Raw genomic sequence first — 27,629 nt, 5'->3', positions numbered from 1 at the left:
CAACGGTTTTGGAGCTTAGTTGTGTCGAGTCCTAATCTATTCATAACGAGAGAGTAGATTCGACGTCGCCGACACCCACTTCACTGCGCGCAAAAAAGGTAAACTTCGACACATTTATCGCCTGTAGTCTTTAATTTCTGCTTTGGTTAAGAATTTAATTTATTCTGCCATATTTAGTAGTTATATATTTTCTTTGTTGTTGTATCGTTTGTTTGATGTTTGGGAGCTGTTAGGATAAGATATTAATCGTTAAAAGATGGAATTCGAAAGATGTCTGTTGTAGTTTGGATGATTAGATTGAATTTACAGGACTTAGAACTTATTTAAAATTCGAATATACATAGGATATACAGTGGGTTATCAAGGTAAGAAGAACGTATACATTTGATATACATTTGATATACACACCATGGTGTGTATATCTTAGGTATATTATGTATATAATTAAAGCAGATCGACATTATCCATTTTTGCTCTATTTGTTCGAGATAATGTATACTGTTATGAATGTAATCTACCTGGGTTTAGATGTGACGAAATGATTATACGACATATCAATATTGGTTGTTGATTTTATTTGGTCTGCAAGGTCGTGGCTGTTTGTTTAAACTGATAAGATTAATGGTGAATGGTTAGTTTGAGACTAAGGCTAGTTTACCTTGTCATCGCTTTGTGGTTTAAGTCAAATTCGATTAATGCTAGACAATAGTAGCTCGTCTAGTTAGTTGTAGTTTCCTCTAGTTTACATTGTCATGACTGTTTGTTAAAGTGAAATCTGATCAATGTTAAAAGGTTGGTTTGAGATTCATACTAGTTCATATTGTCATAATTGACTGTCTTGGGTTTTACATGATTAGTATTGAACCAAAATCTTGCAATTTTGCTAGCTTACACTGATATAGTTGTCTGTTTAAGTCTGGATGTGATTGATGCCACATGAACATACTAAATGCATACTCTCTCTCAGATGTCTTATTCAAAACTTAAGGCTTTGGCATTGGTTAGTATACTAGTTGAAATCATTTCCCTTTGTTTATGATCTCTAGAATATGCTCTGTGTTCTAAATGAGACAATGCTGTCCAATCCTTTCCCTTTCATTTATTTCTTTTGCTTCAGTCATTGTCTGATTCTGTGATTGCGTATTGATTTTGAATAGATTAATTCAGAATATGTAGTTTAATATCAAATGGTTTGGTCTTTTTCAGAAAATGTTGACACCCTAAAGTTTTGGATTAAAAAGGGGGCTAATTTAGACACTGTTGGTTAATTGATAATCCCATTAGACTAAGCTGACACTCTCAGTTGAGGGTAAATGAGATGCAAACTGATCTGACCCTGACCCACCTTAACTGTTAACCAATGTGAACTTGCATAAGCTTGAACTATTTCCAATGTGTCATGGAAAACAACTCCAACCAGCATAGATAGTGACCTAGTAAACCATGGCTGGGTGTACCTTTTCCTTTATAAAAGCATGGCTCCTCTTCACATACTTGCTTATTCAACTGTCATGTTGTCTCAATGGAACCATTGCATACTTGACTCTATGCTTATTATGCACTGTTGACTTCTTCTGTATGATCACATGGCTTCCAAAGCATCTCTTCTTGCTTAAGTCATCCCTGTTTCTTCTTTCTTTTTCCTGGCTATGCTAATTCGACCCTTATCTGTTTCTGTTTTGTTGCACTTTGGCTGCTATGCTTAGCTGTCGGTTGCGGCATTTTTAAACTAAGTTTTGGTTAGTTATGAGGTCAAATGGCGTCACTCTTTAAAAGCTTGCTGCTGCTGAGTTGCACCACCTGTTACTATGTTTGAAATTTGTTTTCTGTCATAGTTAGGTGATGGTTCAAAGTGTTATATTCTTGGCTGTCATTTTTGTTATTTGGGGCTGCATTGTTGGTTGTTCACCGCCATGGTTTTTGAGCTTAATAATTGTTTTTTTTTTCTTCTAAGGATTGGACCGTATGCATCTGAAGCTCCACAATACTTTCTTTCTCATCCCCCCTTTGATTGACTATGTATAAATATACATAAGATATGCCAAATATACAGAGCGTATACATAATCCACCAATTTGCTTGGAGTTATATCTTACATGTTTGACTTTGTTTATTGATCGTATACTAATCTCTTCTTTCTTTTGTGCATGAACATCGCATACGAGTCTCTCGGACTCGTCATTCCTCCGCATTTGGTGTTGGGCTAAAGGCCCAACATGACCTCCTTCCTGTTCAGCCTCTGTCCACAACACAAAATAGAAAACAAAATTTGGGCTAAAGCCCAATAGACAGGATCAGAATTCAACAGCAACATACATAAATTGTTATTGGGCCGAAGCCCAACTGCAAACAGATCACAGCGGTCCAAAATGGGCTGAGCCCATTTACATCATATCTACCCCTCTATTTTTATTCTTGTGTGCATTTAATGTGTATTGTATGACTAACCTTTTATTTGTTAATTTAAGTAAACTTTAGTGACATTAAGGGTTTTAGTTTAGTAAAGGGTAGTTAATTCCACAAACTATATTCACTTCTATTTATGTTTCAAACTTATATTCACTTCTATTTATGTTTCAAACTATTTATAGTATCCATAACATTTATTTGAATGATTGGTTTTTCAAATTAGCACGACCACATCGAGCTAAAAGAATCAAGATCTACTTTTTTTTTATCTTAAAACATTAATATTAATCTTGCAATAACTTTACAAATACATTTTAACTTGCTAGTTGGCGCAATTCATATTCCGAATACATATAAACATTACCCAGTCCGTTTCTTTTGGTTTATTTATAACTAAACTCTTTTTTATTCAATCACTACTTTTCTACAAGTTTTACTTTAAACAACATTCTACTTCTATCTATAACTTTAGCAATACTTTCAGGATATTTTCTTAAATATTTAAAGATACTATATTTACACTTAGCCTAACTAATCGCAAGTCCGGTCGGTTAACCATTGTTAATGGGTCTTAAAGGATGCCTAATACCTTCTCTTTAGACTAATTGAACCCTTACTCAGATCTTTTGGTTTCGTAGACTTTAAAATCAACTTTAGATAAATAATAAACTTTAGGTGTCCTAATTCACCATAAATAATTAGGTGGCGACTCCTTAAATAAAACAAACAAAAAAACAGGAATCACCAATATGTCGTACTTCTAATTTGACTCCGGTTAAAATGGGGTATGACACCACCTACCTAAGTGCTTTTCTAACAGGTGATGAGGAAGACACTTACATGGAAATACTCAAAGAATATAGGGATGTTTTTGCTTGGAGTTATAAAGAGATGCCTGGATTAGATCCCAAAGTAGCAGTCCATCATCTGGCGGTCAAGAATGGTGCCCGTCCTGTTAAGCAGGCCCAAAGGCGTTTCAGACCAGATTTGGTTCCTTCAATCGAAAATGAAGTCAACAAACTCATTGAAGCTGGCTTTATTCGTGAAGTTAAATATCCTACATGGATTTCGAGTATCGTTCCCGTAAAAAAGAAGACTGGCCAAATTCGAGTTTGTGTTGACTTCAGGGATCTTAACAACGCATGCCCTAAAGATGATTTCCCGCTTCCCATCCCAGAATTGATGATTGATGCTACCACTGGTTACGAGGCAATGTCTTTCATGGATGGTTCATCCGGCTATAACCAAATTCGCATGGCACCAAAAGATGAAGAGCTTACTGCATTTCGTACACCCAAGGGTATTTATTGTTACAAAGTGATGCCTTTTGGTTTAAAAAATGCTGGGGCCACATATCAAAGGGCTATGCATAATATCTTTGATTATTTTCTCCACAAAAATGTTGAATGTTATGTGGATGACTTGGTGGTAAAATCAAGAAAGAGGAGCGACCACTTGCAAGACCTGAGAATGATGTTCGAGCAACTTCGGAGATATCAACTTCGAATGAATCCATTGAAATTTGCCTTTGGAGTTACTTCTGGAAAATTCCTTGGTTTCATTGTTCGACATCGAGGAATCGAAATTGATCAAGCCAAAGTTGATGCGATTTTGAAAATGCCCGAGCCTCGACATATTCATGAGTTAAAAAGTTTGCAAGGGAAGCTAGCTTATATTAGGAGATTCATTTCGAATTTAGCTGGGAGGTGACAACCATTCAGTCGTCTCATGAAGAAGGGCGCCCCTTTCAAGTGGGACGAAGCATGTACTAATGCCTTCGAGAATATCAAGTCATATTTAATGAAGCCTCCAGTTCTAGTAGCCCCTGTACCTGGAAAACCATTGATACTGTACATTTCAGCACAAGAAAGGTCAGTTGGAGCGTTGTTGGCCCAAGAGAATAGCGAAGGGAAAGAAAATTCTCTTTACTACTTGAGCAGAATGATGACGCCTAATGAGCTGAATTACACGCCAATTGAAAAGTTGTGTTTGGCGCTAGTCTTCTCGATTCAAAAGCTGAAGCACTACTTTCAAGCTCATAGTGTTAACCTCATTTCCAGAGCAAATCCCATCAAGTTTGTGATGTTAAAACCGGTCCTCAGTGATCGACTAGCAAGATGGTACCTCCAGTTTCAACAATTTGAGATTACATACATCCCTCAAAAGGCTGTAAAAGGACAGGCATTGGCAGACTTCCTAGCAGATCACCCGATACCTGATGACTGGGAGCTAACTGATGAACTTCCCGACGAAGATGCAATGGTCGTTGAAATTCAATCTCCGTGGAAAATGTACTTTGATGGTGCTGCACAACGTGATGGAGCTGGTGCTGGTGTGGTGTTTGTTACTCCACAGGGAGAAGTTCTACCATACTCCTTCACTTTGACACAACATTGCTCCAACAATGTCGCTGAATATCAAGCACTAATACTTGGACTTGAAATGGCCGTCGACATGAAGCAGTTGCAGTTGCAAGTCTTTGGTGACTCTCAATTGGTGATCAATCAACTCTTGGGAAGCTACGAAGTCAAGAAGCCTGAATTACTCCCCTATCATGGTTATGCTCAGAAATTGATAGGATGGCTTGGTGATGTGACTCTTCAGCATGTTCCTAGGAGGGAAAATAAGAAAGCCGATGCTTTAGCTGCTCTAGCTTCAGCGCTTACTCTGCCAGATCAAACACAAGCGACTATCTGTCAAAAATGGGTAGTACCTCCATCAAATGAGGATGAAGGCGCGGAAAGTGAGCTTGAGCATCTCGTAGCTGTTTCTGAAGCCACAAAGGAAGACGGGCGACAACCCATCATTGACTACTTAAGTTATGGGACACTGCCAGAAGACTCAAGAAGAAGAACTGAGATTCGTCGTCGTGCACCTCGATTCCTTTACTACAAGGATACCTTATATAAAAGATCTTTTGTGGGGATACTCTTGCGATGTTTGGGGGAGGATGAAGCAGTCCAAGCTTTGCAAGAAGCACATTCAGGAGTACGTGGATCACATCAATCTGGACCAAAGCTCCACTTCCACATAAAAAGGATGGGATATTATTGGCCAATGATGGTGAAAGATTGCTTGGACTATGCTCGAAGATGCAAGGCTTGTCAGTTTCATGCGAATTTTATACATCAGCTGCCTGAAGCATTACACCCGACCGTCGCATCTTGGCCATTTGACGCTTGGGGGTTGGATGTCGTTGGTCCGTTGCCGAAATCTTCTGGTGGACACTTATACATCTTGGCTGCAACTGATTACTTCTCAAAATGGGCCGAAGCTGTCGCTCTTAAAGAAGTAAAGAAGGAGAATGTTGCGAACTTCATCCGAGTAAACATCATCTATCGCTTCGGCATTCCTCGTTACATAATAACGGACAATGGCAAGCCATTTGGTAACAAATTGATGAACAAGATTTGTGATCTCTTCGGCTTCAAGCAGCGTAAATCTTCTATGTATCATGCTGCCGCCAACGGTCTAGCCGAAGCGTTCAATAAAACTTTGTGTAACTTATTGAAGAAGGTTGTCTCCAAGTCCAAAAAGGATTGGCATGAACGAATGGAAGAAGCCTTGTGGGCATATAGGACAACTTACCGCACACCAACGCAAGCAACCCCGTACTCGCTTGCTTATGGAGTTGAAGCAGTCCTACCACTTGAGCGCCAAATACCTTCTTTACGACTTGCTATTCAAGAAGGACTCACCGAAGAGGAAAATGCTCGATTGCGTCTTGCAGAGTTAGAAGCACTTGATGAGAAAAGGCTGGAGGCTCAACAAAATCTTGAATGTTATCAAGCCCGTCTATCTCGTGCCTTCAACAAAAAGGTTCGCTTGAGGTCCTTCCAAGTGGGAGATCAAGTCCTTGCGGTAAAAAGACCCATTATAGTTTCCCATAAGTCTGGGGGCAAATTCACCTCAAAATGGGATGGACCATATGTCGTACAAGAAGCATATTCAAGTGGTGCTTACAAGCTTGTTGATGCGGATGGCTTGAGGATCGGTCCTATCAACGCAAAGTTCTTGAAAAAGTACTATCCTTGAAGCGAGATGACGCTCCTTAAGGCACGAGCATAAACTGCATGCAACTCCTGGCCCGCAAGAGTATAAACTGTGCACGGCCCAAGAAAATGTCCGCTAGGTTGAAAATCCCGCAAAGGGCAGCCTAGGCAAAAGTTAGGACACAAAAAAAAAAAAAAAAAACTCATTTTTCTGAACTACGGTATGACTTGATCCTCTTCACCGAGGTACGTAGGCACTTAGAGTTTTATTCTAAGTTCAGTCGCACGAGTAAAAAAAAAAAAAAAAAAAGAAAGAAAAAACTCATTTTTCTGAACTACGGTATGACTTGATCCTCTTCACCGAGGTACGTAGGCGCTTAGAGTTTTATTCTAAGTTCAGTCGCATGAGTCAAAAAAAAAAAACGCATCCCCCTATGCGTTGTTCAAAATGAAGTTCACCTGACCAGGCGCATGGAGATCGTACAGACAAGTATCCTTTTGTTTCAATTTGGACTTTCACTAAATATCAGTAGTCCAACGAAGACAAATCTCCATGACAAATGGGTTTCTCCAATGGAATGACTGTAATCTCTTAGCAAGTGGTTAAATCAAGGAGTTAAAGTCTGCAAAATCATTGGTCTCCAAATTGAAGGCCTCAAATCTGGCAACTCTTTGAGTTGGAGTCCAAAGCCATCGCAACTGCACGGCGAAGCCTTCCAATATGTTAGTCTTCAAGCTAAAGTTTTAAATTCATCATATCTGCAAGTTGAAGTCTTAGAATCCAGCAAGCCTTCAAATTCAATCCTTCAAATCCGTCAAGTCTTCAAGTTGGAATAAAAAATCTAAGGTAGATTTCCCGAATTTATCTGGGATGATCCAGAGGGTTTCCAACTTTTATTTTTGGATACATATTATATTAGTGAGTCTAGTTTCCTGAGAATTTGGCGGCTCATGATTTTGATGTTCCTACATCGAGATATGAATTTTCTTGACGAAACTGTGCAAATCTGAAACTATTGACGTTTTAGCATGTATTGTCAACTTCTTGAATTTATCTGGAACTATTCATATTGTTGTTGGCTCTGATTTTTGGAAACATGCTAGATTTATGAGTGTAGTTTCTTGGGAATTTTGCGTCTCGTGATTTCAACGCTCCTACGTCGAGATATGAATTTTTTGGCGAGACTGCTCGAATCTGAGAAATATTGGCGTTTCAGCATGTAGAGCCAAATTCTTGGATTTATCTGGGATGATATATATGTTTGTAGACATTAATTTTTGGACACATGCTATATTTATGAGTCTAGTTTCTTAGGAATTTTGCGGCTCATCATTTCAACGCCCCTACGTCGAGATATGAATCTTTTGGCGAGACTGCTCGAATCTGAAAAATATTGGCGTTTCAGCATGTAGAGCCAAATTCTTGGATTTATCTGAGATGATCTATATGTTTGTTGACATTTATTTTTGGATACATGCTAGATTTATGAGTCTAGTTTCTTAGGAATTTTTCGGCTCATCATTTCAACGCCCCTACGTCGAGATATGAATTTTGGCGAGACTGCTGAATCTGAGAAATATTTGCGTTTCAGCATGTAGAGCCAAATTCTTGGATTTATCTGGGATGATCTATATGGGATTATACGACGATCTAAGCATGGTAGCGCGGACACAATATTGGCATGATGATGGTTTGGTGCTTGGAGTGACCACATCTTGGATGATCGATTAGAATTTTGGGTTTTCTCCGATATCCAATTTGCCATATGAAGCGAATTCCTCAAAGAAGGCCACAGACTCGCATATCGCCAGCTAGTATGGTATGAATCAAGAATCTAGTTTGGTCCGCGCCATCTTCAGTCTCAACTACGAGATACTTTAGTTTGGTGGATGGGGAAGTGTAGTGTCTGAAGTAAACCATCTCTTCAAGTTGCAAAGGACGAGAGAAGTTATTAGTAGCAGACTTGGACGTATATTCATAGGTACAAAGACCTTGACAAATGAACTCCCTAAATTCTTAAAGCGGGGACGAGAAACCATCCCTTTGCGCCGCAAGATTACCTTACCGTTCTTAGGGCGGGGACGAGTAACCATCCCTTTGCGCCGTAAGATTACCTTACCGTTCTTAGGGCGGGGACGAGAAACCATCACTTTGCGCCGTAAGATTACCTTACCGTTCTTAGGGCGGGGACGAGTAACCATCCCTTTGCACCATAAGATTACCTTACCGTTCTTAAGGTGGGGACTAGTATCCACCCCTTTGTGCCTCAAAACTATCGTCTTCATGCATGGGTCATTCTCTTGAACAAGAACTCATCATTGTCGTTTGGACCAAAAAAAAAAAAAAAGGAGAAATTATACCCACCGTGAATCAAGAATGCTGAATGTCAAAATAATGGAGAAAAGTGCTCCTATTTATAGATGGGGAATGACGTGAATACTCTTAATCCAAGGACAATTCAGATATAGAGTCTCAGAAGGTGTGAATGACTAAATCCCTATCCAATGCAAATGTGGGAAAGAAAAAAAAATGGATTTGAGTCAAAAAGGAACACGTGGGACCCACCTAAATTGCATGCCTTTTAAATTTTTTTTTTTTTTTGCTTGGTGAAGAAGCCTTACGTGAGTATAGGCCCAAAAATAAAATGCATGCAATTAAAGTACAAAAAGTTGAAATGCATGCAATTCACTGGAAAATTATTTGCAAAAGGACAAAAAGGGGAAATGCATGCAATTAAACTCAGATACAATTGTTCACACAGGGGTATTCGAAGTTGTCAATTTAATACTCCACAGATACTTCAAAACTAGTCTCCAAAAAATTTAATGATTTTATACTCTGACAAGTCTTGAAGTAGGGGCATTTGTAGATAACGAAATTTTATTGAATTTAAATCCGTAAGAAATTCGGATTATAGTAAATTCAAGATATATTAGTCCAAATAAAGATTACGGATTAATATAATTGGGTTAATTATTTAAAGTCCAATAAATATGGATTTAAGTAATGGTCCAAATTCATTGGGCTACAAATGATGAGTCCACTTTGTCAAGCCCAAGATGTCATCTTATTCAAGAGGCCCAAATTGATGTCACATGTCAAATGACGTGGCACGCCAAGTCAAACGAAGGAGCCAATAGGATCATGCCATGTGTCAAAATGATGCAGCATGCCTAGTCAAATCAAAGGTCAATGAAGATACGGCACGTGTACAAATGACATGTTCCGGCCAATCAAATATTGACATGTCAGCTTAAATCTGATTGGTCGAAAGAAGCCTGTCCTTATCACAACTCCTCCATCCTACAACTATAAATAGGGGTCTCATAATTCAGAAAAAGGACAGAAATTCTAACAAGAAGCAAGAGAGAGCTCGCGGATCAAACGCTGCAGATTTCTCTACAAGCTAAAAGCATTCAAGTATTTCTCTAGAAGTTCTAGAGATCCAGACGAAGATTCAAGATCAAGCTTCAAGCCCTTGAATCCAAGTACAAGTTCAAGATCAAGACCACCAGATTCAAGATCAAGCTCAAAAGCCCTTGAATTCAAGTACAAGTCAAGATCAAATCCATCAAGTTCAAGAATAAGCTCAAAAGCCCTTGAAATTATTGTTGAAAAGACGAATCAGAGGAATAATAGAGATTGTAACACTCATATTCTGAAATCAAATACAAAGATTGTTGCGATATTTTCCTGTCTTGATTATTATTTTCTCGACGCGAATTTTATTGTCTACAGGTATATGGGAAACAACCTCTCTACCCCACAAAGGTAGGGGAAGACCTGCGTACATCTGGAATAAGTCTTGTTCTTTAGACACACGTCACGGATTCGAAACATGTTGCAGACAAAAACCTATTTAAAGGAGAAGGTAGAGGGGTGGATCAGTTGAAACATGCATCTTTATTTTTCTTTTATTAAAATTTTGTTTTTTTGGTTAATTAACTTGCAAGCATGCTTATGCTCTGAGGTTAGGTACAGTCAGCCAAATTGAAATATCCAACTAATACGTACCGAATCCAATACAAAAATGTATTATGTGTGGACACAATTCAAGAACAATAATGTAACTAAAGAATGACAAGTACAATAACTAATAATCCCCATCATGAAAATGACTGCAGATCATATGAACTAAAACAAAAAAGAGCCAGTAACAGATAAAATAAGAAGCTGTAAATCTGAATCTATCAACATAGCAATTCCATATTCAATGAAAGTTGTGGCCAAAAATCTCAGGCCATGTTGAATGTTAAAGCATATGAAGCAATGAAGAGAATGAAGAAGAAAAGTGGAGCTGCCATCTTAATTGAATCTGCATCATTTGAACCATCTTGTGATGATGGTACTGCGTTAGATCCACGTCCTGTTACACATTGGTATTGTGTTAAAGCTCGAATTTTGTAAAACCTGAATTTGATGTTCTTGAAAAGTACTAGTAGTAGAATTTGAGGAAGGAAAAAAAAAAAAGCAAAGTAATTTACCTGAAGCATCTGTAGTTGGAGAATCTGCTGTTCCGGTAGGAGAGCTATTTGGTGAACCAGCTGTTCCAAGTAACAGATGTTAGAGAATCAAAAAACTTATTCGCACTTGATGTTTATCTATCAAACCGATAAATGTAACATGTCTGCCTGTCGTCTCATGGTCAAATAATGTGTGATCTCATTATAGTGTGTGATTGTTGAGGTTAAATTTCTTGATTTGGTGTAAACACACACCTATTGCAGGTAAGTATTTTCCACTTACAAATTGTACGGAGGTGACTCCAGACAGAAGCGGAGTTAGGATTTTGAGTTTATGAGTTCTAAATTTTAGAAAATGCAGCTCACAGGGTTCTTGATAAATTATTTATACATATCAAGTGATTTTTAAACGTAAATACAGAGTTTGAGTCAAAGCTACTGGGTTCTCCCAAACTTGTAGGTGAAGCTGTAGCTCCGCCCCGGACTCTGGATGGATCTAGCTTTCTGCGGTAGGTGTGATTAGACCCCAGTACTATACCCAAAAAACCAATTTTGTAGACAAAATGAATACATATCCTAATAATGTATGGGTGCAGTTGAGTTGACTGATCAGTTGATATATAATAGACTGGTTCAATTTGGATCCACAGACTTTCTAAGATCTATCTCTAAAGTGATGTGAAAACTCTATGTAAGAGTCGCGCATCGGCTATGGATGGGGTTATTGGTTTAAAGAAAATTCTTACCTCATGAACTAGCTTTAGAGGTTAGGCACAAAGTCCATTTCTTAATAGTATTATAAATTCATAAATGAGTAATATTCTTTAGTTTTGGAATGAATTTTGCTACTTACCATTGCATTGGCTAAGAGGTGGAGTCTGAACTTTACAAACAGTAGGAAGAGCCAAAGCCTGAGTCTGGTTAATAGTTAGCCCCAAATTAGAGCCACCACCATTGAGGACCTGGCACAAACATTTTGGATTGTTCTTAACCACAGTGCCTAGTTGAGTGCAACAACCTGAAGATGGAGTAGAGGAATTTCCAGTAATATAGTTCAAGCAAGGTGACATACTGATCAACACATTCGTGCAGTCATTGCTCGATTGTGCAACAACTCCTGCCAAGAACATCGTGCACACAATCGCCAAAATACCCATTCTGCTTCTTTGAATTGCCATTAGATATGAAGTGGATTTTTTTTTTTTCTGATTGAAGTAAGTTTGATTACAAAATGTGTCGTTAGAAGAAGAAAAGTTGTGCTTGTTTATATAGGAAAACGGAGTAGGGAGAGTCAAAGAAGATGTTTTAAAAATTGGTGACCGATAAACAAGTAGTAACGTAAATTCAGAGAATGACATTATTTCGTACTTTGGTCATAATTTACATACGAATTAGGTAGATTTGACAAAGTAGTTAGTTGCGTGGGTGACCGACTAATGCCAACCAATTGTCCCATTATTTGACTAGTCACAAACAGAAAAGCTTATGGGTAAAGTGTTCACATTGGAAAACTTAGAAGAACTTATATACAAGGTTGATATATATATATATAAGGAGAGTAGTCTAGCTTAATATTAAGTCAAGTAGCGTAATATGAACATGTCACTTTGCAACAAATTCTATTTGCATTAATTATAGAAGAAGTTATTAATTGTAGTTCAAAATATTACCTAATTTAATAATCTACTACTACTACTAATTATTATTATTATTATTATTATTATTAATAATAATAATAATGAAGTCACGAATATACTCATACGATATTATCAACATATAGTAGTAGTAGTTGCTAATAATATATATATATATATATATATATATATATATATATATATATATATATATATATATATATATATATATATATATATATATATATATATATATAAGAGTATCTAGCTTAATATTAAGTAAAGTGGCGTAATATGAACATGCCACTTGACACCAAATTCTATTTGCATTAATTATAGAAGAAGTTATTAATTGTAGTTCAAAATATTACCAAACTTAATAATCTACTACTACTAATAATAATAATAATGAACTCACGAATATACTCATACGATATTATCAACACATAGTAGTAGTAGTAGTTGCTAATAATAATAATGAACTCACCTAATATACTCATACGATATTATCAACACATAGTATTAGAGTTGTTAATATGATAATCTATATATATATATATATATATATATATATATTAAAGGAGAGTAGTCTAGCTTAATATTAAGTAGATAATATTTCATACCTTAAATAAAAATGTAGATAATAATGAACCATTTGATGCAGCAAAGGGGTTGCGACAAGGTGATCCGATCTCCCAATGTTGCCTTCAGAATTTTAATGGAACTCTTTGAAGATTTCCTAGATATGGATTTTATACATTGAGCTACTATTTAAAGAACTTTTAAGCTAGTATTTACAAAATTTCAAATTTTCAATCATTTCAAACATCATGGTATTATTGGAATGTAAAAGATATTGAACTGAAAGCAACATCCTAATTAGTTTATAAGTAGTGTTTATGATGAATTCTCCAAGAAAAATTGTATAAAAAGACCTTGTTGACTCCGTGTACTAGACCACCAAAGTATTTTCCTGGTGAATTGTTTATTCTTCATGTTGGATTATATATAGGGTCAGCTTGGTCATGTTTCAGTACATCTCTAAAACTATATGTAATTTGTATCCTATAAAACCAAAAAAAATTACTTGGATATTTTTTGCTTCAGTAAAATTTTCACTTTGAGGCTATGGAATCTGATTCATCTAGTGATCTTACACATCTTAATGAAGAGTTGCCAATGAAATTTGAGGACAGGTTGAAGCTGAGTGACCATGAACATGCTGCTGCAGATGGTTATTCAAACACAAGTCTCCGTTTATTGGACCTCAACGATGTTGATGATTTCATGGAATGGTTTGCAGATGAAAATGTTAATAAGTTCTGTTCGTGCTACACTTTCACAACATCCAAAGAAGACGCGATGAGATGCATTACTGATATTGTTATACCACATCCATGGTTTCGAGCAATTTGCTTAAATGGCAAACCAATTGGTTCTGTTTCTGTGTCACCATTTCATGGAAGTAATAGGTGCAGGGGGGAATTGGATACGAGTTAGCATCAAAGTATTGGGGCAAAGGGATCGCCACCAAGGCAGTGAAGATGGTGGCAGCTGCCTTATTTGCGGAGTGGCCCCACTTAGAGAGACTTGAAGCTGTGGTGGCTGTTGATAATCCAGGTTCACAGAGGGTGTTGGAAAAGGCTGGTTTTAGGAAAGAAGGTGTTTTGAGGAAGTACTATCTTCTTAATGGGGAACCAAAAGACATTGTTATGTTTAGTCTTTTATCTAGTGATCCACAAGTCACTTACTTTATGTAGGAAATAGAAAATCTTTAATAATTGGTTTCATCAGCATAAGAATGTTTAAATGGCCTGAGATTCTTGAGGACTCCATTTCTAGTTCTAGCTATGATCTCCTTTGTTGACTCTGTTATTGGTTTGTAAATCTTAAATGAGTGAGTTTTGGACCATATCAGCATTTGATCCTGTGGAGAAGTATGAACCACCAATCTTTTGTAAATGTCAACGTGAAAATGTGGAAAACTAGGGTCATTTGCACTTGCCCGTAGCAAATAACTTTTTCGCGGGGCACAAGTTTATATTTTCGCATTATAATATCCCACAAGTTATGACCTGCACCACTAAAAACTTATGCCTTGATGGGATTCCTAAAGGGAAACTCTAGGAATTCAACATGAAATAAATTGCAAGAAATTAAAGCATAAAAGCAAGACACGATTAGTAATGGATTTATGGATAAACTTGGATTGACTACCAAATCCTCCCAATCGAACCCAACTAAAGGCACCTATACTATTTGAAATTAAGAATTAACCCAAATGAATCCATAAGTGAGTAACTCTAAATGAAATCAAGGATAAAGGTTCATTCAACAACAATGAAACCACAATCTACAACTATGCTTAAAACTAGGCTCTCAACGAAACAAACTATCATGCAAATATATGTTTATAATCAATATTCAAGCTAAGCTATACTAAGCCTTGAGAGCCATTATATATATAGTGTTGGAGGCTTTATTACACACTAGAACCAAAACTGACCTTGAACAGAACTTGCAATGATAGCCAAAATCTGCGTTTCGGACCGTAATACTTTCTATGGACCATCAAACAGATTTACGGTCCGTAGAAGGCTCTGGAACTCATTGCGGTCCGGAGAAGGCTCTGGAACTCATTGAACAGAATCTGTGATTTCACCAGCTGAATCACGGTCACCTTTCACGTCCGTCAAACGTTTTACGGTCCGTCAATTGGAATGACGGGCCGTAACTCCTCACTCCACACGTTTTAGACCTTTGTATGTTGTTCTTCAAGGGTCTCCAAGGTCTCTCTTTGCATGATCATTGCTTTCAAGGCTTGGAGTTCCTTGGCTTGGCCTCGAGTGAAAGGTCTTGAAGGGGAAGTGCCCTTTGATATCATATCATGCCCAACTATGAAAAAGTTCGATTTTGAAGGGAAAAAATTAAACCTTTTTTTTTTGCGCGGATTGCCCTTCTTTTGGGGTGGTCTTTAATTTGCCCCTCAAATTGCTGGTCTTTAATTTTTTCCATTCGCTTAAAAAGGTGGCCGAAAATATCTCAAGTTTCTGGGTTTAAATTCTCGCTCAGTAAAAAAAAATAAAAAATCGCAAGATAAGACTTTTGCAAAAAAATTTGCCGACTTTGTTTTAAAGCATAACTAAAAGTCTGCTGGAGACGGCAGACTTTGCCTTAAGGCATAACTAAAAGTTTGCCTTATAAGGCAATTCCTTACAAGACAAAGTCTGCTGTCTCCGGGATAGGTCTATGTAACTTCACCCGAATAGGCTTGCGAAATTATTATTATTTTCAACTCTGCTGAGTTCGAACCAAAAATTTCGGGATATTTTCAGCTATCTTTTTACGTGAAGGGGAAAAATTAAAGACCAGTGACTTGAGAGACAAAAATTAAAGACCAAGTCCATATTAAGGACAATCGTGCAAATTGCCCAAAATTAAAGACCAACCCATTTGAAGGACAAACCGTGCAATTTCCTCGGAAAACTACAAATACATTATTTTGAGCAGAAGTTAGTGGTTCCATCGAACGCGTATGTGGGCTTCTACCTCCGCTTCCGCTTAAAAGAAGGAAAGGAAAAATGGCTCTCAATTTAAGAATACCCTCCTAATTGTGTTTTCAGATTTTGAAGGGGGGCTGTGTAAAGCTTTTCTACATTATTAGATTTCAAACAATGAATTAACTATTTAATAAACTTTTTGGGTTCTGTTTAAAAAATTTCAAACATCATGGAATTATTTGAATATATGTAATTAATTCAGTACTCCTACTTTATGATGGATTCTCCAAGAAAAGTTTGTGTTCACTTTGGTTGTCCGTACACGAACGGTGATAGTTCGTTCCTTGGTGAAAAGGCATAAAAAAAGTAAATTACATAGTTGACTCGGATTACTATGCCGAAGTAATTTCCTGGAAAATTCTTTATTCTTCATGTTTTGAATTAATATGGAGGGCCAGCTTGTTGGAAAATCGATTCAAAATTGGAGTATGAAACTAAAATTGTTTGTTGTTGTTGTTTGTAGGGTTGGCTACTAGAAATTTCATCTTGTTGACGAGGGTTCGAATCCCTACATTGTAATTTCCTCCCCATTTTCCCCTCTCCTATCCCCTGTGTGATAAAAAAAAAAATTGTTTAGGATTAGATATTTATTAGTTACTTTAATTCATGTGTAAATAAGATTTGTGGTCAAGATTATATTAATACAAATGTTGGAAGAATAGTTTAAAGTTGGAATAGAGAACCAAATTTGATTAGAATTTGATATTTATTTAATTCATGTCGAAATATGATTTATAATCAAAATAATACTATAGGAAACGGTTTTCCAGTTCCTAGCTAAATTTGGTTTTGCACTATTATAATCAGGTGTGCTAATACCTATTTCAATATAGTAGAGAGTAGCGGAGAATTGTAGAGAGCATCAAGAAATTAATGCGATTCTAAGGAAATATTTTTGCTTCAATAGATTTTTTAGTTTTTAGCTAAAAAGTAAGTTTTGCACTACTATAAATAGTGTCTACTGCTTTAGTAAAAATTTCATCTTGAGACAATGGAATCTGATTCATCCGGTACTGATCTTACTCATATTAATCAAGAATTGCCAATGAATGTTGAGGAGAAGTTGAAGTTGAGTGACAAAGAAGATGCTGCAGCTGCATATGATTATTCAGACATAAGTCTTCGTCTATTACACTTCAGCCAGGGGCGGATCCACCCTTTAGGATGGGGTGGTATGACACCCTCTAGATTGATAATTTTTTTTATATATCTATGTTGCAATGTGCTTAAATTAGGTTAAATATTTGATCCTGTCACTCCTAGTCGCAAATTAGATAAAGGTCTCATGGCTGGTAGACACAAGTTTGAATCTATCTTGAATATTTTCAATTCCTGTTTTTCTTGTGCTTTTTAGTTTCTTTATACCAGTATTTCCCTTTTCGGCTCTCCCAATTTTCTATTTATCTTTTTATTATTTATATTGACTTTCCTCTATTCTATTATTTTATCTGTGATCTCTAGCGAGAACACACAAATAGAAACCTCAAAATCCCTTAAATTAAGTAGTTTTCTTAATCTCAAATCTGTGAGTATTTAAATCGAAACTTGGATCTCAATGGGAATATTGGATTGAGATCAAAATTCAATTTATTTTTATTTTTTATAATTTTTTTTGTTTATTACTCCCTCCGTCCATGTTTACTTGTCTATATTTGACTTGGGACACTCTTAATAAGCAATAAATAAAATGAGAAATGAATTGAAGTACTTAATAATAAGGGTAAAATAGGTATAAAATGGTAAATTATGTCTTGGTTTTTCAAACTATACAACTTACAAGTAAAAGTGGACATATATTTTTAGTATAACTGACAAATAAAAATCGACGGAGGGAGTTTATTATAAAAAATTGTGTTATTCTATAATTGTTAAATACAATTTAAATCACTTTACTACTTAAATTGTAATGAAAATTTCACAAGCATTACTTAGAAAAAACATGAAACTTATGATATGTTTTTTAGAACTGGTAGTTTATCTAATTCTACATTTACTTATGGGGTGTAATTACCTATTGAAGAGTTTTTCTATTATTTTTCTTATTTTGATTGGTGTAATTTCTTATTGAAGTTGTTATTTTATTTGTGCAAGTTTATTTTTTAATATACGTAAAAGATGCCAGTCCCTTGGTGCAAATGTTGATTTTACCTTGTTATTAATGGGTGCGATTCTTTGTTTAAGATGTTAATTATGTTCGTTTCTTGATTTTTGAGATGTAAATTTCATATTTGCAAATAAAAAAAGGTTTATTAAGTTGACCCGAATAAACTAAAAAGAGATGGACCGACCCAACACGTTCCTGACAAAATGTACATTGAAGAAAATTATGGCATCCGACACCTTCAAATCCCAAATCCGCCTCTCAGCAATGTTGATGATCTTATAGAATAGTATGCAGACTGAAAGAGATTAATTCCGTGATTATTCTCATTGATTGACTTAGTAAATATACCATAGTTACAATGTCCTATTAGGATACAAACTATACTAACCTAAAATAGAAGATTTACAAAATATTCTTTTACTACATATTTACACTATTTATCACACCACCGCAGTCGAAACGGGAGGTTTACGAACGCTGAGACTGTCCCGAAAATCTTCAAATAAGACCTGTGGCAGTCCTTTAGTGAAAATATCGGCGAGCTGATATTGAGACGGAACATGAAGGACACGGACGTGGCCGCGCGCCACCTTTTCACGAACAAAATGTATATCCATCTCAATGTGCTTGGTGCGCTGATGTTGGACTGGATTTCCTGATAGGTAAATGGCACTGACATTATCACAATAAACTAAAGTAGCCTTAGGGATCGGACAATGTAGTTCCAAGAGGAGGTTACGTATCCAGCATGATTCAGAGACAACATTAGCAACCCCCCTATATTCTGCTTCCGCACTAGAGCGGGAAAGAGTAGGTTGGCGCTTAGATGACCAGGATATCAAATTATCTCCCAAAAACACGCAATAACCCGACGTCGAGCGTCTGGTGTCTGGACATCCCCCCCAATCAGCATCAGTGTATGAAACCAAATCAGTAACTGAAGATGAGTAGAGATGCAAACCATGATCAAGAGTACCCTGAATATACCAAATAATCCGCTTAAGAGCAAGCATCTGCGTATCTCGTGGAGCATGCATATGAAGACAAATCTGCTGTACGGCATAAGAAATATCCGGTCTGGTGAAGGTAAGATACTGAAGAGCACCTGCAAGGCTCCAGAAATGAGTGGGATCGTCACACAGATCGCCAGAAGAGGCACTGACCTTTGGTTTAGTGTCAACCGGAGTGGAAGAAGGCTTACACGAGGACATTCCTGCACGTTCAATAATGTCCGTAGCATAACTTCGTTGTGATAGAAACATACCACCCTTATGACGGGTCACCGCAATGCCAAGAAAATAGTTCAAAGGACCTAAGTCCTTCATAGCAAATTCTGAGCCAAGAAGGCCCATAATAGAACAGCGGAAAGCATCTGAAGAAGCAGTAAGAATAATATCATCTACATATAGTAAAATGTAATCCAAGTGGTGCCCTTTGCGATAGATGAACAAGGAGTGGTCAGACCTGCTATTAGCAAAACCAATGGAAGAAACAAAGTCAGCAAATCTTTTATACCAAGCTCTCGGTGCCTGTTTAAGCCCATATAAGGACCTGCGCAACAAACACACATAATCGGGACGAGATGGGTCTCTAAAACCCATAGGCTGATGCATATAAACCGTCTCCTTGAGCTCGCCATGAAGAAATGCATTTTTGACATCCAACTGATGAATGGGCCAATGTTTAGATAGAGCTAGACTTAAGATAGTGCAGATCGTTGCTGGCTTTACGACCGGACTGAAAGTCTCACCACAATCAATGCCAACCTGCTGTGTTTTGCCATCACCTACAAGACGGGCTTTATGCCTCTCAAAATCACCATTAGACTTTTCTTTATGAGTAAAAATCCACATAGACCGAATAACATTCACATTAGGTGGACGGGGTACCAAATCCCACGTCTTATTTTTAATAAGAGCATCATATTCATCATCCATGGCCAATTTCCAATTCGGGTCACGTAGCGCATCCAACGGTTTACGAGGTATGGGGGACTTGGTAACCGCCGCATGTAGATTAAATGGGTGCTTGGGTTTGAAAATCCTGCGCTGACTACGAGTGACCATGCGTGTGTGGGTATTAGGCTGGACAGGTGGAGAAATGGTCGAGTTTTGCGGGGTGGTGGGAAGCTGGTGGGGGAGAGGGGCGGACTGGTCCTGCGTAGAGGACGATGGAGGCTGCTGCCCAGGTGGGGAGGGGTCGGCGTGGTCCTGAGTCACGGGCAGCGACGGAGGGGGACAGGGCAGCGGTGGAGGGCTGGCAGCTATATGATGGATCAAGTAAGGAGAGAGGCCATCATCAAGGAAGTCATAAGAGGTGGGAGCCGGAGTATGGATTTTGGAAAACGGAAATTGAGTCTCATCAAATAAAACGTGACGACAAATAATGATTTTATTTGAGGATAAATCAAAACATTTGTAGCCACGATGGTTTGGTGGATATCCCAAAAAGACACATGGAGTTGACCGAGGGTGCAACTTGTGAATAGTAGTAGACGGAAAAAGGGGATAACATAAACACCCAAAGACTCGGAGATGAGAATAAGATGGTTTCCGTTGGTAAAGGACCTCTAAAGGTGATTTGTGACCCAATAGCTTACTTGGTAAAATATTAATGAGATACGTCGTCATTTGCAATGCATGATGCCAAAAAGACGGAGGAATGGAGGCATGAGCAAGAAGAGTCCGGATGACATTATTTAGTGAACGAATTTTTCTTTCTGCTTTCCCATTTTGAGAGGATGTATGAGGACACGAAAGACGGAAAGACATCCCATTGGATGCACAAAATTTTCCGAATTGACTATTAGTATATTCCCTCCCATTATCACATTGGACATTCTTGATAGGACGTTCAAATTGAGTAAGAATATGGGTCTTAAAATCCATGAATTTTGAGTAAACATCAGATTTTCTAGCCAAAGGGAAAGTCCACAAATAGTTGGTAAAATCATTCAAAAACAGAACATAATAACGATGGCCCATAGAACTCAAAATTGGAGAAGTCCATAAATCACTATGAATAATGTCAAATGGAAACAAAGTTTCGGAAATAGAACTAGCAAATGACAACTTAACATGTTTACCAAGAACGCAAGAATGACAAATACTAGATGAACTAGAACTATTACATTCAATGCTTTTATTACGCCTAAGAAAATCCAAAATAGAAGCTCCTGGGTGGCCCAATCGATCATGCCAACGGGTAGAAGACAAGGCAGCAAAAGTCGACGGTGAATTGGTGGAAAATTTGAAGGTGGACAATGGATAGAGAGAGTTATATCCCATATTTTTTAACGTCGAATTTTTTGTAAGCTGAGGTGGGGCCCACACGTCAAGATTTTATTTTTGGAACATGTGACAAGTTATATGAATCACATATGTAAAGTTAAACACAACTCATGAAGGACCCTTGGGCCAAATCAAAGTGGAAGTCCTCCAAACAAATATTTTTAAGAAAACGTTTTCGGGTGACCTGACTTTGGGGGGCAAAAATGGTATTATAAGTTTGGAATTTGGAAAAATACCAAGAAATAGAAGTTGTAGATATTTGAATTAGCTTTCCAACCATAGGTCGTGGGTTCCCAGATGACGTCGGTACAAGGAGATATGGACGTTTTAAGGTTGAAAGGTCAGTGGGCTAGGCCCAACTCGGGCCCAACCGGGTTAGGCCCATGACCCATGTTATTTAAGCGAGATTTCAGCCCTTTATCCTCATTTTTCATACCCAAAAATACCAGAAACTTCTGGAAAGAGAGAGAGAGAGAGGAGCTTTGGAGAGAAGAAAAATCAACTTTGACCAAAATCCGAGCCCCGAATCCCGAAGCCCATGAAGGGAAAAGTGTTGTACGCTGCGTTGTCTTCAATTTGAGCTAAAAATCAACCAAGGAGGAGGGTGATAACTTGGTGGCTGAATTCTTAAGGTATGGATAAGGTTCTTTTTCATTGCTAACAAGTTTATTTAAAGATTTAACGGATTAGAACGGAAGAAATAGCGATATAAATTCGTTTGTCGGTGTTGATGTGGTAGCCGTATAGGGGGCTGTTTTGGTGGGGTATGATGAGCTAATTTTATCTAGTATTTTGATTATTGTTGTAATGGAATCTATGATGAGAAATGGAAGTTTGTATGGTGGTGTGTATATGCATATGGGCCGTGTGTATATGTTGTGTGTAGGAAGGATGGGACACTTTTTATATAGTAATTTGATTGTTGTAGATATGTATTTTGTGATGGAAATGAGAATTTTATAACTTAAATTGTTGTTGGAATTGTTATGGGCTGATTTGGAAGCCAATATGATGTTAGTGTCGTTTCTTTAAATGTGAGAATAATGTTGTTAGAATGTGTGTTGTTGGGATAGTTCATGAATTTGGAAGCAAGAAATGCATTAAAAATTGTTTCTAGGGAAGTTGGAGAATTTTCGGGTGAATTATGGTTTTGGTGAAATTTTTGTATATTTTGGGAATATTTTGTAAAATGATATGAAATGCTTCCAAATTGAATTGGAATGATTTTGATTAGTAATTAATATGAAAACATTGATGTTGGTTGGAAGGTGCAAAGTTGGATTGGAAGTTGTTGCATTATTTGGAAAAGAAGACTATTTATGTTAGAATGCGTTTCTAGTCGATTGTTGATGTTGTTAGTATTGTTGTTGGTATGGTTGTTGCTAATTTGAGCCGAGTTAAATCTCGGGGATGTTGTATATACAGGGGAGGTGCTGCCCAAATTTCTGTAGACAAGTATTGGTTAAGGTTGAATTCTTAAAGCCTTATGATTAATATTTGGTAAATGTGACCAATTGTAGATTTTGGGCGAAACGGGATTTGAATTTGGACAAGCGTAAAAGGCGGATAAGGTATGTAAAGCTTTACCTATTCTTCTCTTGGCATGTCCTAGGTATGATAGGCTTTGATTCGAGCCTCGGGGAGTATTCTGTTCATAGAAACCCGCGTTTGAAAATGTCCCTTTTTCATTCAATAGGATTGAATCCTATATGTACGTTTTGTTGAAAGAATTGTGCAAGTTTTCATAAATTGCCTAAAAAGTTAAGGAATTTCCCTAGGACTTCCATGGGTGACTCTATAGACTTAATATACGTAATTTGCGCCCATTGCTTCAGTTGACCCGAGGTGGGCCCACTATTCCCGCTTTGTCTCTTATTGTACTATTGTCTTATTTTTGAGTAATATAAAATGAAACGTTTTAACTATCCTTTTAACTACTAAGGACAATTGTTTTAATGCTCCCTTAAGTCTTATAAACTATTTTGGAACATGGAAACGATCGTAGAAAGGTTATTTCTCCGTAATCCATTATGACATCCGAAATACACTCACTATGATTCTGTCCGATTTCATTATTTCGATTTGTCATCCGATAGGTCTTATTGAGTCTCTGGAAATATATGACTTGAATTATTTTGATAAGCCCCATAATGTATTTTGAAACATGAAAATGATTACAAAAAGCTTATTTTGACATATGCTATTGGGATATCCGAAATGCATACACTATGATTACTGCTCCGCTTCTGTCATATGGTTTGTCATCTGAATTATGCTACTGAGTCTCCGTAAATGTGCTATATTTTATTTTGCATTAGTTTCTCACTACTCCATTCGTGGATGCCTCAACGTTTCCTTCACTGAGCCCGGGCCAGGATATGTTATCACGCGTATTCCACTGCATTGTTCGCCATGCCTCGATGTGAGGGGGCAGGTATACATGTACATGGGTTGTGGAGTATGATGTGCCATGTACACACATTCTGATATATGATGATATGATATGATATGGCCATCTGATATGTTTGATATGTGCACATTCTGATATGATATGATATGTTACGGAGCTATTCCCTACTCTGGAGTATGCTGTGTTGTGGCGCCAGTGTCGGGGTGGCGACCACGTTCTGTTCACCGTGTCCCATAATGGGGCCGGATATGGCATATGTTCTGACATGCATTACCTATGTTTTATGAGTAAGCATTTTTGATACTCCGGTTACTATACTTATTTTCTGTATCCTCTGTTCAGATTATGATTCTGTTTATTGCGCCTTATGCTTTACATACTCAGTACATATTCCGTACTGACCCCCTTTCTTCGGGGGCTGCGTTTTCATGCCGCGCAGGTACACCCAGATGATGCGAAGTTATTATAGAGGATGTTCCAGCAGAATTGGCAAGCTCCTTTTACTCCTGGAGTGCTGCCGAGTCAGAGTGTGTATGCTATGTTTTCTGATTATTTGTTAGAGACTTTGCAGACAGAGTCGTGGGTATAGTATGTCAGTTGTGTATGCGGCTTCATCAGCCGATATGTCATTCTGTATTATGTGTTAAATTCTATACGACCATAGATTCTGTTTGATTTGGAAAGCATCGGACAAGCATATTTTGAGAGTTTATTATATATTTTATTTTTATTTGATTTAAAAAATCTACCAAGATTATGTGTGTCCCAAAGGTATGTGGGTTCGCTCGGCTTCGGATGTGAGGCCGGGTGCCCATCACACCCTAGCGGAACTGGGTGTGACAGAGAGCACCCCTACTATTACATCTCATGAGAGCCATCCCCGTCCGGAAATCCTTCACAGAAAACCCATAAGGATCAAATTCAACACTCACATAGTTATCACTAGTAAATTTACGAACCGATATCAAATTCTTTATGAGTTTTGGCGCATGAAGAACATTGTTTAACAATAAAGGAGGGTTCGGGGGAGGCAATTTAGCATGACCACAACCTCGAATTGGAATTGACTTACCATTACTAACAACAATGCCAGTATTACGATTGCTCAAATTAAAATAAGACGAGAGAGTACCTTTTGTGGATGTCATATGGGACGTGGCGCCGATATCCATATACCAATTCGAATCGGGTTGGTTCAACGTCATCGTGTGCATAGCCGATTCAATATCGGTCGGAGTCCATTGCATCGGGGGGCCCGCAGCTGCATATGCCTGCTGCTGTGATCGCGAGCCCAAAATAGCCAGGCTGGGCCAGCGACCTCGGGCCAGACAAAGAAGATGGCGGCTGCCACTGCTGCTGTGGCCGAGCCCACTGCGTGGTAGGATACGGGCAAGGGGGAGCCCACTGAGGCATCCAACCCCACTGCCACGGTGATGAGGGTTGTTGCCACTGCTGCTGGTCACCTGAGGGGCGTCCTCCACGGCGTCGGCTGCCACTGCCGCCGCCCGAACCACGGCCACCGCCGTTATTATTCCCGCCGCTAGAGCCGCGGTTTTTGTTGTTATTTTTGCCCCGATGATGGTGAGAACGACCAGAATTTTCCAGATGAGAAGAGTCATCAAAATCACGTTTGGAATTAGCCACCATAGCCGCGGGAGAGTCATCGTGCATTTCAGCCAACGCCTTTTCCTCAAGGCACAAACTTGACCGAGCTTCGGAGAATGGTGGAAGAGGCTTACTTTGGCGGATGTAGGTACCCAAATTCTTGTATGCCTCTGGGAGTCCAGCCACCAGTTGGAGAACGAGGCGGTTGTCGGTCACCGGAGCCCCCACACTCTTAAGTTGATCGGCCAAGGTCTTGAGACGTTGGCAATACGCCGAAGCGTTTGGAAAATCCCGCATCTTGACATGAGAGAAATCATGTTCCAAAGCAAGGACACAGGAGTTTTTGTTGTCTTGAAAAAGATTACAGAGGCGATCCCAGGCCTCCTTTGCCGATAGGTCTTCTTCGATGATTGTATGCAATAAGTCCGTGGAGATGGTTGCATATACCCATTGAAGTACCGTGGCATCCAAAGTGGACCACAACTCCTTTTCGTCGTCGGTGGTAGGAGCCTTCTCCTTTCCGGTTGGCAGAATGTGGGAAAGGACACGGTGAGACCAGGCATGAAGTTTGAATAATTCGGCCCAGGCCGAATAATGATCCGTTTCCATCTCAAGAATGATTGGGATGTGATTCTTGATGTTGGAGACAGCCAAAGCAGGATGGAACTTGGTGTCTGCCATTGATGGAAGGCAAGAAAAATGGACAGAAATCGAAGAAGAAGAAGAAGAAGAAGAAGAAGAAGAAGAAGAAGAAGAAGAAGACGTCGGAAAAATGGGTAGAGGACGTCGGAGAATTAGGGCAACGGAAGAGAAGGAAAAGAAACCCTAGTATCTGATACCATGAAAGAGATTAATTCCGTGATTATTCTCATTGATTGAGTTGGTAAATATACCATAGTTACAATGTCCTATTAGGATACAAACTATACTAACCTAAAATAGAAGATTTACAAAATATTCTTTTACTACATATTTACACTATTTATCACAGACGACAACATTAGTAAATTCTGTTCTTGCGACACTTTCCTATCCAAAAAAGACGCGACGAGATACATTGCTGATGTTGTCATGCCACATCCATGGTACGGATCAATTTGCTTAAATGGCAAGCCAATTGGTTCTATTACTGTATCCGCCTTTGGTGGATCAGATTTTCGGCGAGGTATCATTAAAGGCGGAAGTAATAGGTGCAGGGCCAAAATTGGATACAAATTAGCATCAAAGTATTGGGGCAAAGGGATCGCCACTAAGGCGGTGAAGATGGCAGCAGCCACCATCTTGGTAGACTGGACACACTTGGCCAGGCTTGAAGCTGTGGTGGATGTTAAAAATCCAGCATCACAAAGGGTGTTGGAGAAGGTCGGTTTTACAAAGGAAGGTGTTTTTAGGAAGTATTATCTTCTTAATGGGAAACCAAGAGATATGGTTATGCTTAGTCTTTTATCCACTGATCCTCAATTACACAATTTAGCACCAGATATTTGTAGTCGTGGAAAGAGCAGCTGTGAAAAACAAGAAAACCATCCAAAAAGGATAATTTTTCGTGGAGACATTATACAAAAAAAAATCCTTAGTTACCTACTTTATGTAATAGGTCAGATTTTTTTTAAAATTTTTTTTTTTTTTATAGTCAACTACCTAGTTTGTATTAATTCAAGGAATATAGTATAAAAGGATTGATTCTCTTGTCAATGTGTTTATGGTTGTGTTTGATCAAGATATGACTCATATTTTATACAATTCAAGGAATATAGCATAAAAGGATTGATTCTCTTGTCAATGTGTTTATGGTTGTGTTTGATCAAGATATGACTCATATTTTACTTGATACTTTTTTTAAAATTCTTTTCTTTTCTTTCGAGCTAAGGGTATATGGGAAACAACCTCTCTACCCCACAAAGGTAGGGGAAGACCTGCATACATCTTATCTTCCTCATATTCCATTTGTGGAATTTTACTTGGTATGTTGTTGTCGTGTTGTGTTTGATCAAGAATATGGAATAAGTCTTGTTCTTTAGACACACGTCACGGATTCGAAACATGTTGCAGACAAAAACCTATTTAAAGGAGAAGGTAGAGGGGTGGATCAGTTGAAACATGCATCTTTATTTTTCTTTTATTAAAATTTTGTTTTTTTGGTTAATTAACTTGCAAGCAT

General features: G+C 38.0%; 3 protein-coding genes and 1 pseudogene across 3 annotated transcripts; 3 read left to right on the top strand and 1 right to left on the bottom strand.

Moving 5' to 3' along the window:
• Nucleotides 1-3,189: 3,189 nt before the first annotated feature.
• LOC132611671 (uncharacterized) lies at nt 3,190-6,444 on the top strand. Its single transcript, XM_060326065.1, has 4 exons — nt 3,190-3,637; nt 4,271-5,397; nt 5,542-6,171; nt 6,229-6,444. Exons 1-4 carry the CDS (start codon nt 3,190-3,192, stop codon nt 6,442-6,444), a joined length of 2,421 nt encoding a protein of 806 aa, XP_060182048.1.
• Nucleotides 6,445-10,400: 3,956 nt separating this feature from the next.
• Nucleotides 10,401-12,133, bottom strand: LOC132611012 (non-specific lipid transfer protein GPI-anchored 5-like). The gene is made up of 3 exons (XM_060325424.1): nt 11,719-12,133; nt 10,887-10,946; nt 10,401-10,768 (listed from the first exon to the last, which is right to left on the bottom strand). Exons 1-3 carry the CDS (start codon nt 12,041-12,043, stop codon nt 10,638-10,640), a joined length of 516 nt encoding a protein of 171 aa, XP_060181407.1. The 5' UTR covers nt 12,044-12,133; the 3' UTR covers nt 10,401-10,637.
• Nucleotides 12,134-13,197: 1,064 nt separating this feature from the next.
• LOC132611013 (uncharacterized) lies at nt 13,198-14,371 on the top strand (annotated as a pseudogene).
• A 2,679-nt stretch (nt 14,372-17,050) lies between these two features.
• Nucleotides 17,051-27,594, top strand: LOC132611670 (uncharacterized). The gene is made up of 3 exons (XM_060326064.1): nt 17,051-17,209; nt 26,438-26,975; nt 27,521-27,594. The coding sequence occupies exons 1-3, from the start codon at nt 17,051-17,053 to the stop codon at nt 27,592-27,594; spliced, it is 771 nt and encodes a 256-aa protein (XP_060182047.1).
• The last annotated feature ends 35 nt before the right edge of the window (nt 27,595-27,629 follow it).

Source organism: Lycium barbarum, chromosome 9 (genome assembly GCF_019175385.1).
Source record: "Lycium barbarum isolate Lr01 chromosome 9, ASM1917538v2, whole genome shotgun sequence".
Lineage (NCBI taxonomy): Eukaryota > Viridiplantae > Streptophyta > Magnoliopsida > Solanales > Solanaceae > Lycium > Lycium barbarum.
Note: the sequence above shows the minus strand (reverse complement) of the source record. Positions and strands in the feature narration are given on the sequence as shown.